The sequence below is a fragment of the Chrysochloris asiatica genome, unplaced genomic scaffold (assembly GCF_000296735.1).
Source record: "Chrysochloris asiatica unplaced genomic scaffold, ChrAsi1.0 scaffold00064, whole genome shotgun sequence".
In the NCBI taxonomy this organism is placed as follows: Eukaryota; Metazoa; Chordata; class Mammalia; order Afrosoricida; family Chrysochloridae; genus Chrysochloris; species Chrysochloris asiatica.
In genome coordinates this window covers 6,162,074-6,177,765 of record NW_006408582.1, presented here as the reverse complement: position 1 = coordinate 6,177,765, position 15,692 = coordinate 6,162,074, and the positions used below count along the sequence as shown (strand labels likewise).

General features: G+C 42.7%; 1 protein-coding gene across 1 annotated transcript in view; it reads right to left on the bottom strand.

Annotated features, from left to right (window-relative positions):
- Positions 1-8,898: 8,898 nt before the first annotated feature.
- FBXO16 (F-box protein 16) overlaps positions 8,899-15,692 on the bottom strand; it is a 101,946-nt gene continuing 95,152 nt past the window's right edge. The window contains exon 7 of the mRNA XM_006864431.1: positions 8,899-9,065. Within this exon, the coding sequence (XP_006864493.1) occupies positions 8,899-9,065 (167 nt within the window). The remainder of the gene's footprint in view (positions 9,066-15,692) is intronic.

Below are 15,692 nucleotides of genomic sequence, written 5' to 3'. Positions count from 1 at the left end.
ATAGATATGTTGTTGTTGTTAAATGACCCTTTATAGGGTTTCCAATGAGCAGTGGGTGAGCTTGAACCACTGACTTTGTGGTTCAAACCGACTTTGCAGTCCAGCGCATGAAACAATAGTGCCACACCAGGGCTATCTATCTATATACCTACACACACATACACACACACGCACATATATATGAACATATATATGTTGTTAAAAACTGTCAAGTCAGTTCTGACTCATAGCGACCCTGTATAGGGTTTCCAAGGAGCAGCTAGTGAGTTTGAGCCACTGATCTTGTGGTTCAAACTGACCTTAAGGTCCAGTGCTTATCCACACCAGGACTCCTATATATATGGAATATATATGTATGTGTGTGTATAATGAACAATTAAGAACAAATTTACATCAAACTGTAAACCTGGTTGGTTAGGAAGGAGCTTTGGTTGACATTGGACTTCTTGTTTCTTTGAACATTTTATTGTGGTTCAGGTGAAAGTTTACAGAGCTTATTAGTTTTCCATCAACAATTTATGCACATTTGTTTCATGATATTAGTTGCAATCTGCTCATTGTAACAGTGCTCTTTCCACTTCCATGGGCTTCCAGTTACCATTCACCATCTTTCCTGCCCCTTCCTTCCTTCTGAACTTCGTTTTGGGGAAAATGCTGCCATTTTGGTCTCAAATGGCTGCTTGTTCTTTGGAATATGTTCTTCATTGCTGTTATAGGTTTATTGATTGGCTGAAAGGTGATCCTTGGTGGGGTGGGTTCAGTTTCAGGTTTGAAGAATGTCTATGGGGTCTCACCAGTCTCTGTTAGAGTGTTGTCTTCTTATGGTTTTGAATTTTGTTCTACATTTTTCTCCCTCTCTGTCTAGGACCTCTTATGTGATCCCAATCAAAATGGTCAGTAGCACCATCTAGCTCTTGTCTCAGGCTGGGCGGGGGCGGGGGGGGGGGGGCTGTGGTTTTCATGATCCACTAGGGACTTGGGATAATTGTTTCCTTGAGTCCTTGTTTTCTTCACTCTCCTTTGCTCTGGACCAGGAGAGACCAATAGTTGCATCTTAGATGGCCGCTTTGTTGACAACTCCAGCTCCAGGCTGACTCTGACATGGAGAGTTCTTTCTCCATGTAGGGACAACACAGGTCTTCCAGCTGTCAGGCTACCGGAGCCCCTTCTAGGTTTAGACAAGCTCCCCAGTGCACTCCCTCTGTTTGGGGGTTGAACTCAGGTCCTGAACTCAGTCTTCTCTCTTTTCTTCTCTGTAGTATCCTTCCCATAACTATTGATCTTCTCTCAGGTTTCATCTCCTGACCACCCTGCCTCTCAGCTCTAAACTAACTGTTGACTGACTTATTGTCTGCATAGCCTCTCCTGGCCTTAGATGTGTACAAAGATAATTATCCTTTGGGTTTTAGGATTTCTAGTAAATACAGTAAGAGTGGCAATATAAAAAAAATTGCTTGCATTTAGAATTTAATACTTCAAAAGTAGGTGTTTATTTTTTTATTCATACTGCATCTACTGTAAGCAGTTTTGTGGGTAAGCATACGGATTCAGGTAAGAGAATACCTGAAATCAAATCTTAGCCCCATCTCTAGCTAGCTGTGTGTACTTGGGCAATGTAATTTTTAAAAAAAATCTCCATATACCTTTATATAAAGTAGACTAATAATGAGAAATCCCCTATAATCATCATCCCTGGAAGCAGCCTTCTGCAGACCTTTTAAAGCCCTGAGCAGGTGACTCCATGTCCTTAGTTCTGCATCTTCCTCTACTCTTTTTAGAAGGCGAGGCTTCCTCCTCAGAACAAAACCAAAGCTACTGCCATTGAGTCAATTCTGACTCAGAGTGGCCCTGTATAGGGTTTCCGAGGCTGTAAATCTTTATGTGAAACAAAGTCTCATCTTTCTCTTGGGATGCAATTGGTGGGCTTGAAGTTAGCAGTCCAGTGCTTATCCTACATCACCACCAGGATGCCTTCTTTTCAGCCCCAGTGCCAAATAAACATGTAATCAAGGCATGGCAATAGATGTGAAAAAGTATCGCAGCAGATAGAAACTAGTGTCAGTAGGCAAGCAACATGATGGAAGGAGCAGTTCTTTGGAGTCAAACAAATCTGGGTTTCAGTCCCAGGTCTGTTTCTTTGTGGCTCTGGCCACCTTTGGCAAATTATTGTATCCCAGGTTGTGCATTGATAAAATGTGGGTAGCAATACCTGCCTACCACAGAAAATTCTTGTGATGATTAAATGCTGTTGTTGTTAAGGGCCATTAAGTTGGTTCCGAATCACAGCATGTGTTTTCAAGGATCGGCTGTAGAGTGTGAATAGTGGACCTTGTGGTTTAAACCAACCTTGCAGTCTAGTACTTAATCCCACAGTGCCACACAATTAAGATCAATAGCTTTGAAAGCATCTAGTTTAAGGAATAATACGTCTAGTCTCCCTCCCCTGTACCCAGCAAGCCCCTCTCCTGCCCTGTAGTGTCTGTAAGTCTCCTGGCTGTGGCTGAGACTTCTGGGTCAGTTGCCCAACTGTGACTACCTTGAGGTCAACAGGGGCTGTATGGAAGCTGAAGAATAGCTGCTTTGTTTGTTTTCTAGTGGAGGATGGGGTGAGGAAGGTATTTCCAAACCATCCTAATTACTTCCCAAGGCTTTTTCCAGTTGCCCAAGCCAGAAATCTGGGAGTCATCCCTGATTTCTCCTTCTCTCTCACCTCCCACATCTACATTTCTAAATTCTGTGATTTCTCCTTCAGATATTCTAAATCTAATTCTCTCCATCCCTCTTCTCCATCCTCTCCCCAACCCACAATGACATTAGTTCAAGTTACCATTGTCTCCTGACTGACAACTGCAGTGGCTTCCTATCTGGTCTTCAGTATTGTCCCTCTTAATTATCCAGTACACAGAGCACTTTCTAATTGCAAGTCTTAACAAATCACTCCCCTGCGTAAAATCTCTTTAATTGGTTGCTCAACTCAAAGATAAAGTCTTAACTCAAGTGTGGCACAGCTTCCAGTTTGGCCCCTACCTGCCTTTCCATCTTACTCTTTCATCAACCCTGCCCTCATTTCTCACCCTTTTATACTTTAGCTAACCAGTTGCCATCGCATTGGCTCCAACTCATGGTGACGCCATGTGTGTGAGAGTAGATTTATGCTCCTTAGGATTTTTGGTGGCTGCTGTTTGGGAAGTAGATCACTAGCCCTTTTTTCTGAAGTGCCTCTGGGTGGACTAGAACTTTTGGGTTACCAGTCAAGTGTATGAACAATTTGCACCACCCAGGGACTCTGTGCTCCAGCTAGGCTGGGCTATTTACAATGCCAAGAATAAGTTACAGTATTTGAGGTGTTTGCTGGAATGTGGGACTTTCAGCACTAAGACCAGGACAGTCTTGGACAAACTAGGATAGTTGGTCACCCCAGCTTTTCTTTGCCTCTTTGCAGTTCTTATTCCTTTCTCTGGAATGCGTCCTAGCCAGTCCCATCTCCTATTTATCATTCATTTTCATCCTTCAGCTCGGAGGTCACTTCTGCAGCTCTCCATACAGTAGTGTATCTGTCTCTTCTATGCCTTCTCACAGCATCCTCTCAGTTACCACTGCATTGTGATTGCTTCTCTAGTTCTCTCCGATTATAAAGCCATTGAGGGCAGGAGCAGTTTTGTTTAGTCTCTCATGTCTATAGTCCCAGAACCCAGCATTTGTTGTTGTTAGGTGCCATCGAGTTGGTACTAACTCATAGCGACCTTATGCACAGCAGAACGAAATACTGCCGGATCCTGGACCAACCTCACAATTGTCACCACTCTTGAGTCCATCGATGTTGCCACTTGGCCCATCCATCTCTCTGGGGGTATTCCTCTTTTTCTCTGACCCTCCACCTTACTAAACATGATGTCCTTCTCCAGTGACTGGTCCATCCTGACATTATGTCCAAAGTCTGAGAGACAAAGTTTGGCCATCCTGGCCTCCAGGGAGCACTCTGGCTGCACTCTTCCAACACGGATCTGTTGGTTCTTTTGGCAGCCCATGGCACTTTCAATATTTTTCTCCAGCACCATAACTCAAATGCATCAATTCTTCCACGATCTTCCTTATTTACTGTCCAGCTTTCGCATGCGTATGAGGTTATTGAAAATACCATGCCTTGGGTCAGGCGCACCTTAGTCTTCAAGCAGACATCTTTGTTCTTCAACACTTTAAAAAGGTCTTATGCAGCAGATTTGCCTAATGCAATACGTCATTTGATTTCTTGACTGCTGCTTCCATGAGTGTTGATAGCTGATCCAAGAAAAATGAAGTCCTTGACAACTTCCATCTTTTCTCCATTGAGAAGAATGCTGTTTATTGGTCCAGTGGTGAGGATTTTTGTTTACTTTACATTGAGATGTAATCCATACTGAAGGCTGTGCTCTTTGATCTTCATCAGTAAATGTTTTAAGTCCTCTTCACTTTCAGCAAGCAAGGTTGTATCACCTGCATAGAACCCAGCATAGAGTCTGGCATATACTAGATGTTCAATAATTTTGCTTAACTACAATGCCAATATCAGTATCAATATCAGCTTATATATAAATTGTCTGTTTAGTTCATATCACTAAGGTTGGCAAGAGTTACACAGGAAACCAGCCTGATACAGACAGTCCATTCCCAAATGGGTGACAATAAAATTGCCCATCCTACTCATTCCTCCAGAACCTTGCAACTCTCCTGAAGAGACTATGTTCTTTCTCCTTGAAACTAGACAAGACTTTATGACTCTTAGGATAGGGTGGAAACACCACTATGAGACTTCCAAGGCTAGGGCATAAGACGTGATACAAATTTTACCTGGCTCTTTCCTGAAACACTCATTCTTGGAACCCAGATCTCATGCTGTGTAGAACCTATCCCACATGGAGAGAAACAGGCCCCTGGCTGAGCCAACATCAACTTTTTATCCATGCCAGTGTGCCATCTTGGAAATGAATCCTCTTGCCATCTCTTGAGAGGGTCTAGAAGATGCTGCATGAACCCAAGACAAGCTTTCTTCATGGAGTCCTGCACAAACTGTAGATACATGAGGAAAACCACTGGCTGTTATTTTAAGAAACAAAGAAGTAGCTGTTTCTGCTGAATGAGGGCTTCCTTTTCAATATCTTTGCCACAGAAGATTCTGGTTTACTCCACAAAAGAAAATCAGAAGGAGTTGGGAGCATACTCTATGAAAGATGTGTTCATAATGTGATTGACTCCTGATATAGTCAATAGGATGCACTGGGATAAAGCAGGCAGAAACCTGGCACCGCAGACCACCTCAGCGTACACAGCTGCCCCTTGCTCCTGAGAGCAGACCTTCCAGAAACCCTTCCAGAGAGCTGTCTGTTTTGCCCGTGGAAAGAACACAAAGTCTCATTCCAGGTATATTTCTCTTATTTTCTGCTTTAGTACCCACTTGTTAGCTGGGTGATGCAAAGTCATAAACTGTAAATTGGTCATGTTTTGTCTCCCATCAATCATTTGGACATTCAAACCACTGTGTCCTGGGCTGTCTTTCCAACCTACCATTTATAAACACACACAAAAAAAATGGTAAGTCAAAAAGTATTGCTGCTAGGGTTCTAGTTCATACATACATGGGTTTATTCTAAACAAAGCGTGTTGAAATATGTCACTGCAATCAGTAGATGCCTGAGGCCAAGTTCTCTCTTAATACACTTGTTTTAGGGTGCCTTCAAAAAAAAGATGGTCCAACCAAAGCAGTAGTTTCTGGCCAGTTAGATTCAAGGCAGAGAAGTCAGCTCAGAAGATTATGGCAACTGTTTTTGGGATTCCAAAGGGATACCCTTGATAGGTTGTCTCCAAGGACACAGACCTATTATGAGGAAGTTTCAAGAAAATTGAAAATTGCACTGGTGAGAAAAAGGCCAGGAAAGTTGTGCCAAGAAATTTTTCCATCACAGCAATGCACCTCATTTTTTTAAGGTAGCAAGGGCTTTTCTATGAAAATTTGTTATGAAACCTAAATAACCTCATATGCCTATAGCCCTGATCTTACCCCTTATGACATTTTTGTGTTCCCCAGCTCAAAGAACATTTAAAAGGAACATGACTTGAGTCCCTCGAGGATGCCCAAACTGCATAAGTCAAAGTGCACAGAATTCTTCCCAGAAAAATTAGAGAGATAGTAATACCACTTTCAGAAGTGTATAGACCTAGATGGAGGTCTGTGTCAGGGAACAGTAGTTTCACATTTTGATATTTTGTTTAATAAAGGGGTCTATGATTTTATAGCAGTACTTTTTTTTTTTAATGTTTTATTGTGAATTATGTGATAGTTTACATGGGAGAACATTGGTTTTATATTCATTCTATCGTATATTGTCTCATTGCCATGGTTACAACCCCCTCCATGCATACCTACCCCCGTGCCCCCCAGGTCTTCAGCACACAGTCGCTCTCCCTCTCTGGATCTAAAGTCTCCAGCTGCTCCATTGCTCCACGTCATCATCTCTGGCTCCATTTCAGGCATCACTGCTTCTCTGGGTAGGGTCCCGCTCTCTGCTCTTCTCCCTTGATGGTCCTAGGGACCTCTGCTCCTAGACTGAAAAGTTAATCACTCCCCTCCTTACTATAAAACGTCTACCTTTACAGTTCCAACCCTCACAATCAGTCCTGATAACAATTATTCACTATTGTATCACAAGAGACTCATCTGTATTTCATTGCATCAGCCCCGCCTAGTCAGATTGAATACTACTCACTGGAGATTCTACCTTCCTCCAGGCCCTCTGGATCTAGGTTCCCTCTTGAAAGCTTTTAAGCCAGTCACTTCTTGCCTTTGTAGCCCCCCACTCCCCATTTTGGGTAGCCAATGTCCAAGTTGCCCATCCCTGTTTACTCTGTGTGTGGAGGGGGTGGGAATGATTCTTGCTGTTAGGACTTGTTCCCTCTTTTGAGTTACTGCTTCCATAGGTGTAGGTCAAGTTCATCAAATTGTATGAGAATACTTTTTTTTCCTCTTCTTTTTACTTCTGGTTGAGCTCTGATCATCCAGTCATTGAAGCCAGGACAAGTGGGTATTATCTGCAAGTGTGGGTGTTCTTATGCATATGCCCTCTCTTCTTATCAGCTGGACGCTTCACTCTCCACTCTAGTCCTCTGTGGCTATGTCTCTGACTCTGGGCCCAAGAGTCCCCAGGTCTTGACACACTGCTGGCCAACCAGGTCTTCACCCAGGTTCATAGAAATCTATTGACCGTTGTAGGGCTTAGCTCACCTCTTCATTGCTGTTTTTTCCTCACTTCTCTTTATTAGTATCAAGCGTGGTCACCAATCACAACGTATTTTCCCATTGAGTCTTAGTCTTGGAAGGGGGTTTGCACTGAGGGAACCCGACCACTTGCCTTGATGTTTCCTGGGTATAGCAGTACTTTTTGACTTACCTTTATATGACTACGATTTTTGTAGTTCAGTTACATTTTTAAATTTCATTTACAACTCTTTGAAGTCCATATATATTGCCTGAAAACCAATCAAAATTCTGTCTTTGGAAACATTTCCCCCATTGTGCCGGTTATTCTCTATTGTCCCATGAAAATGATGCCCCTCCCCATCCTGGTCCACCAGCCACACTTCTCAGTTCTGCTCTATGCCTCAGGAGTCTGACATCTGAGAGCAACATCCCTAGGCTTCCTTGCTTTCTGACTTCCAGTTGGGTTTGACCCAAGCTCTGTTGGGATGTTGAAAGGTGGGAACAGAGAGAGTTTGAAAGTATTCTCCATCATCTCACTGCTAGGCTTTGGTTGGTACTGACCTTTTACTCCAAGAGTGGGGACCATCCAGCCCACAGGCTGTAAAAAAAACCCTTGAAATCATTTGGTCGGCTCTGCCAAGGCAACTGCAGTTCCAGCCATCACACTGTTGTTGTTATTAGTGCTGTTGAGTCAGTTCCAATTCATAGGGGCCCTGTATGGGGTTTCTGAGGAGCAGCTGGTGAGTTTGAATCACCAATCTTGAGGTTCAAATCGACCTTGCAGTTGAGTGAGACACCACCATCATATTGTTGTAAAGTGCCTTCAAGTTGGTTCCAACTCATAGCAACCCTGTATAGAATTTCTGAGGAGCAGCTGGCTGAGTTAATTAAATGTTTGACCAAATATAGCAGGCTAATTCTGAAGTTGATAATTTTGCATGACCCATGAATGATGTCATAAATTTTGGCAGAAAAAAGGTTACCCACCCCTGCTCTATTTAAACCCATTGCCACTGAGTCAATTCCAATTCACAGCAACATCATAGAACAGAGTTTTGGCTCCTGAGACTGTAAATCTTTATGGAAAACAGCCTCATCTGCCACAGAGCAACTGATAGGCTTGAACTACTGATCTTTCTGTTAGCAGCCCAATACTTAATCCACTGCATTACCACAATTCCTTACTCCTCTATTATATCATATATATTCTGTTGGGTAGCCTCTCTCCTGAGGCTATAGCTCCCACTGTGTTCCAGAGACTCTGATCCCTCCTCTTGGCCTCTGAAGGTCACGTGGTATTAAGACATCTGACTTTTCTAGGTCCTGAGTGTGTCAGTATCCCTTCTTGATTCTCCTAACCCTTCCCACAGCACGGTAAATAGTCCTTCATGAAACCGTTCAAAGAACCTTGGGAGTGTGCTGTGTCGGGACCCAGAATATACACAGTATTACCTTACCAGTGGTGTCCTCATGTCCCTTCATCAACCCCATGGAGTCTATATCTCATTTCTACTTAAGTTTGTACATTGATCCAGCGAACACCTCTTACTGAAACCCTGCAGAACTCACTTTTAACATGTAAGAGCATTTAATAGAGGAGCCAAGTCACATCCAACTTTCAAACTTGTACAATATCGTGCCACTTCTTGAAAAGTCTTTTCATATTTTTAAATCAGCTTTGGCTCTGGAGCCTGGATAGATAAAGACTGAAGCCTAGAGTGTCCCTGAAGATGCCGCATGAGAATTTTAGTTGTTGCCTCGGTGGCTGGGAATCCCACGGACCGATGAGAAGCCCAGGCGAGATGAGCTGGAACTTTTAGGGGGGAACTGAGTTCTGCACTTAGGGTTATCTAAGGAGGAAAAGGAATTGTTAGAGTGAGTGCTATTAACACATTAAAGGAAGCTACATCATTAAACTTATTTTAAGGATATAAAACAATTTTATAAAATCACAGGACTGACATTTCCCAATTTCATCCACCCATCTCCAGGCAATTTTCACCTTGGGTTACCATTAATAAGCTCTTTAGCCTTGGAGTGCTTCCACAAACATTGTTTCATTTACATATTAAGAAAGTTCTAAGAGGTAGATAGGGAAGTAGTAACATCTCCATTTTACAAATAAATGAAACTAAGGAACAGATAGGTGACATGAAGAAAGTTCACGTTTACACAGCTAAAAAGTAGATCTGGACATTGGATCTGATTCTCAGACAAGGTGAATACTGGCATATCTCCCATATCTCTTCATCTCTGTGAACCTGCATGTGCACACCCATCCTCTCTAAAAAGTCACAGGCTGACATTCCAACCATCACTCACATTGAGGAAGGATTCCTCCTCGTCATCTGGCCATGAGCAGGAAAAGGAAGAAGAATGAGAGAGGAAGAGAAAGAATATGATGTGAGTGTGCAGGGATAGAGAGTGATGTATTCTTTCAAGTTCACCCTGGGCTCCTACTGTGTGATGAGAGACGTAAGGAATTTTGGCATGACACAGATACTGTAGCTTCCCCTGAGTACAACCACCGCCCCATTACTTCATTTGTAGTGGGCACATGGCAGGAGTCATATCAGATCATGTTACATCTCTGTAATGCTCTAATTGGTATGTTTATAGTACACAGGGTTTCTATTAATCTGGGAGAAATCCTATTTTAGACATTCATTGAATCAGAAATTGTTCTAACCAATAACTACTATCTCCAATCCTCTACACCAACTAATCTGGTTATTAATTAATGCCACCCACAGACTGGTCTTGCCTCACCTACTCTACCTACCTGAAGTGCTATCTTTTAGCCTTCCTCCAAATATACCTTTTCCTACAAGATCACTAGGAGCCCTGGTAGTACTGTAGGATAAGCACTGGGCTCCTAACCACAAGGTTGGCAGTTCAAACCCACCAGTGACATCATGGGAGAAAGATGAGGCTTTCTGCTCCCATAAAGATATACAGCCTCAGAAACCCTATGCAGGATTGCTATGAGTCAGAACCAACTCAATGACAATTTAAGACAACAGCAACAATACGAGGCCACCTTCTCCAAGAAGCTTGAATCTTTAGACTTTCAGTGAAACTCTGGCATCTGAATTTCCAAAGCCATTATCACTGAAACCACTGCCTTAGCATTCAACATTTTACTTCTGGGCATGATTATTCATTTCTGAATGCAATAATTTCTCTCTCACTGAGACTGTAAGCTTCATTGAGTCTCTTGGTGCCTACCTATAGTAAAATTATTTGCTGGTGAGTTGATTTCAGTTCATGGTGACCTCACATGTGTCAGAGTAGAACTGTGCTTTGTAAGATTTTCAATGGTCAATTCGTGAAAGTAGATCACCAGACATTTCTTCCAAGGTGCCTCTGGGTGGACTTGAACCTCCTCCAACCTTTCAGCTAGCAGCTGAACACATTAACTGTTTGCACCACTCAAGGACTCATTGCCTATAGTTGTTGTTACATGCTGTCAAGTCTAATAGCGACTCTATATGCAACGGAACAAGACACTGCCTAGTTCTGTGTCATCCTCACAATTATTATGTTTGAGCCCATTGTTACAGCCACTGTGTTACTCCCTCTTGTTGAGGCTCTTGCTCTTTCACCAAGCATGGTGCCCTGCCTGAAAACATGTCCAAAGTTGTTGTTGTTGGTATGTGCCATGGAGTCGGTTCCGACTCATAGCGACCCCTCACTTCCAAGGCTATATTTTTTCCAAGATAGATTATGTGTTCTTCTGGCAGCCCATAGTATGTTCAATATTTTGGCCAACACCAGAATTCAAATGCATCAGTTCCTCTCTGGTCTTGTTTATTTCCTGTCCAGCTTTTGCATGCATCTTAGGCAACTGGAAATGTGGTGGCCAAGTCAGGCATACCAGTGTCAGTGACATCTCTGCTCTTTAACACTTTAAATTGTTTGCAGCAGATCTGCTCAATATAAATACATCGTTAGGTTTTCTGACTGCTGCTTCCACAGGCACTGACTGTGGATCCAAGTAAAATGAAATCCTTGACAACTTCATTCTCTTGCCTGTTTATCAAGCTGTTGCTTCTTGTTACATTGCTAATAGCAAAACAAACACAGCAACAACAACCCCCACCACCACCACCACCACTGAAACCATAGCCATTGAGTCATTTTTGACTCATATTACCACAATTTTCTGAGGCTATAAATCTTTAAGGGAGCAAAAATCTTCTCTTTCTCCCACAGAGCAGCTAGTGGATTCGAACTGCTGACTTTACGGTTAGCAGCCCAACATGTAACCCACTATGCCACCAGGTGGTCCACATATGCTTATTTTTGTTTTCTTCTAGTGAAAGATCTGCTTTCCTGAAAAATAAGCTATGGTTTATAAATAGAACATGGAAGGTGGGGTATAATCCTACATAGAATAAAGGCTGTGAAGTCAAACACCAAAAAACAAAAACAAAGCAAAGCCAATAATAAAACAAGTCCATTGCCATCTAGTGGGATTCCGACTCAGAGCAACTCTACAGGGCAGAGTATCCACATATGTTTATTGTGGGTCTTTCAGAGAAATGGTGGACAAAACTGGGATTCAAAGTAGTAAGTTGTTAGAATCAGAAAGGAGTGTGGGGGCAGGAGGGAGGAGCGGAAACATCCCCCATTTGAAGTTTTCAGTGTTGATTTAAGATCAGCATAAAGTAAAGGAACAAACCAGAGTGTTTCTTTGTGCTTCTGCTCTGACCTGGAAAAATCTGTTTTATTCTCTCTTAGTAACAATGAAGATAAACTCATTTCAGCCTGTTGACATGAGGAAAACCCTAGCCCTCTGTGCTACACGCATGGACTCGTCACCATCTCATCTCAACAATCTCAGATGTAATCCTGTTACTGTGAAAAGCATATCTACTGCTGCATTTGAGGAACCCCTTCCTCCCAAGCCTGGAGGGCAGTTCACTGGCCTAGGTAGACTCCTCTCAGTGGCGGCAGGTCTAGGGACCCCTGCCTGCCCTCTCTCTTCTTGGTAATTGTCACCACCTGTCCTGACAGGGTTTCTTTTGCCAAGATAGCTCTGGGAGGACATAAGATGGTCTCCTTATGTCCTCTCTTCCTTGCTGCCCCTGAATAAAACCTCACAGTCCCTATCCATTTGAAGATTTTAATGCCCATTGTTACACGAGAAAAGACAAAGTTTATGGAGAAAAACATAGAGAAGTTTTACAAAAGGGTTAAAATCTTAATAGTCCCAGATCACGGTCTCTGGCATCAGACTACCTGGTTGAAATGATTAACGCAATTTCTTTTATACCAGTGCTGCTGGTGGCAGTAGTGGTGTGCCATTGAGTCAGCTGTGACTCACAGTGACCCTGTATAGGGTTCCCGAGGCTGTAAATCTTTATGGGAGCAGAGAGCCTCATCTTTCTCCCTCAGAGCAACTGGTAGATTTGAGCTGTAGAACCTGCAGTTAGGAGCCCAGCCCATAATTCACTATGCTACTAGGGCTCCTTACACCAATGCTAGAGTTCACAAAAACTTTTCATTCCTACAGACGTTTGACTGCTACCTTGCTGTGAACTTCCCCTCCCTTTCTTCCTTCAGAAAGGTTCACCTTCTTTGCACACAGACTTTACAACAAGGACAATCTATGCAGGATGTTTGAAGCCTTATTTCAAGTTGTTGTTAGGTGTCATTGAGTTGGTACCAACTCATAGCGACCCTATGCACAGCAGAATGAAACACTGTCCGATCCTGGGCCAACCTCACTACTGTTGCCACACTTGAGTCCATCAATGCTGCCACCTGGCCAATCCATATCATTGGGGGTCTTCCTCTTTTTCTTTGACCCTCCTGTAGACTGGGAAAGTCATATTTTACTAAGCCTCTATTCTACATGTAACTCATCCTCAAAAGCATTTTCTGATAGCACCTTGGGAACTTTCTTCTTCTTTTCTCTCTTTTAGAAACAACAAACTAAGCTGGTTTATTATTTTAATAGGTTACTTTTCTACAGAGTAAAACATTCAAAAGGAAGAGTGAAAAATCTCCCACTACCTCATCCCCCAGCTCTTCAGTTCTCTTTCTTAAAGATATCCATGGTTACCAGGTATATGTATATCCTTCTAGAGATACTTTATAAATATGCACGCAAATATATACAAAATATGCAAATATATGCTCTCCCTCTCATTCTTTATGCAACTGGTAGCATACTAGAGACACCATGGCTGCTTTCTTATGTATGTGAATAAGGAGCCCTGGTGGAACAGTGGTTAAGAGCTGGGCTGCTAACTGAGAGATCAGCAGTTTGAACCTGTGAGAGAAAGATGAGGCAGTCTGCATCTGTAATGATTACAGTCTTGGAAAGCCTATAGGGCAGTCCTACTCTATCCTTTAGGGTCCCTACGAGTCAGAATCTGCTCAGTGGCAATGGGTTGGTATTTGGGTATATATGTGAAAGAATATGTGTACATGTTTAATGACTGTATTAATAGTCTATTTATAGATGAACCATACAGGTTGTTGTGTTGTTGTTAAAGTACTGTCAAGTCAGTTCTGACTCATAGTGACCCTATATAGGGTTTCTGAGGAGTGGCTGGTGGGCTTGAACAGTTCACTTGTGGTTAGCAGTCCAGTGCTTATCCTCCAGTGCCATATACAGGAAGAAGATGGTTTTCAATCTTTGGCTCTTACAAACACTGCTGATACAAATGACCTTTAACATATGTGTGAATCTATCTGCTATAGCCTGCTGCTTTCCAGTGACCAATTCCCATGCACTCTATCAGTATTTGTAGTATTGGAACATTATCCCAAAGTGTTCCTCAACCTGTTCCTATGATAAGGGATGAAATAAGTAATTTAAGTAGATTTTTCTCATCAGTTGAATCTGATGTTCTTTTTCTGCCAACATTTGTCCAATAATACTAGTACATGTTGTTGTAGTGTCCTTAACTGGAAAGAAATAGGAAGTGAAAAATGTAAGGCCGTGTTTTACACATTAAAAATCTCCAAGGTTCTCTTCTTGGCTCCCATCCTAGGCCATCAGTGCTTGGGTCGTCAGTCTCTGAATCCGTATCTCTTGTTTCACTCTCCCTCTTGAGCTCCTGGATCATATATTCAACTCTTATGAATATTTATACCTGGCAGTCCCACAGGCACCTTCATCAGCCCCTCCCTGCTGTGTTTCCAGTCTCAGTAGTGAATGCAGGAACATTACTGCCACATTCAGCCTGGATACTCAGGAACTGTTCTGCATTTGACTGGAAGTTTTCCCCTCTAGTCTGTATGCTCCTCTGGGGCAGGGTCTGTGTCTTATTATGGTTGTACCTCGAGTTCCTTGTCCAACCAAAACAAACACACCTACTGCTCATTGAGTTGATTCTGACCCATAGCAACTTTATAGGACAGAGTAGGGTTTCTAAGGCTACAAATCTTTATGGGAACAGAAAGCCTCATCTTTCTTCTGCAAAGCAGGTTTGAACCACTAACTTTGTGATTAGCAGCCCAAGACTTATCCCACTGCACACCAAGGCTCCCTTAGTGCCTAGTCCAGTGTCTATAAATATCTGTTGAATAAATGCATGAATGATTCCTCCTTCTCTTTCATTTCAGGACAAAGCCTAAAATAATCTTGTTGATGGACTTCGAAGCAGGAATGGAAAATTCCTGTCTTCAGGCTGGATATCCCTTCATTGGACACAGAGAAGTCAGTGAGAATGCTGAGAGGTTACTGAGACTCAGGGCACCAAGAGGAGGGCCTGGAGGGGAAGCTATGCATACAAAGACCTTTTTAGCAAGGTACAATTTGGGATGCATAGAGTGGTATTTCAACACGTTTTACATATGTTTGTGTTTTTCCACACCCCCATTGGATTTTTTGGGATTCTCCATTCATGATATTTGTGAAAATTTTGCACATGATTATTGAGATGAATAACACCATTGGAAAAACCCATGAAGGGAGTACACTAGGCAAAGCACTATGTAGATTGTTGTTGTTGTTGTTGTTAGGTGCCATCAAGTCATAGCGACCCTATGCACAGCAGGACGAAATACTGCCTGATCCTGGGCCAACCTCACTACTGTTGCCACACTTGAGTCCATTGATGCTGCCACTTGACCAATCCATCTCGTTGGGGGTCTTCCTCTTTTTCTCTAACCCTCCACCTTACCAAATATAATATCCTTATCCAGTGACTGGTCCCTCCCGACAATATGTCCAAAGTATGAGAGACAAAGTTTGGCCATCTTGACCTCCAAGGAGCACTCTGATTTGTAGATTAGGACAATAGATAAACAGGAGTTTTGCTGTTGTTGGTAAGTGCTGACAAGTTGGTTCTGACTCATAGTGACCCGGCATAGTGTTTCTAAGGAGCAGCTGGTGAATTTGAACCACCAACCTTGCAGTTCAAACTAATCTGGAGGTCCAGTGCATTCTCCCACAGTACCACACCAAGACTCCAAATAGTAGTATGTTGTTGTTGTTATGTGC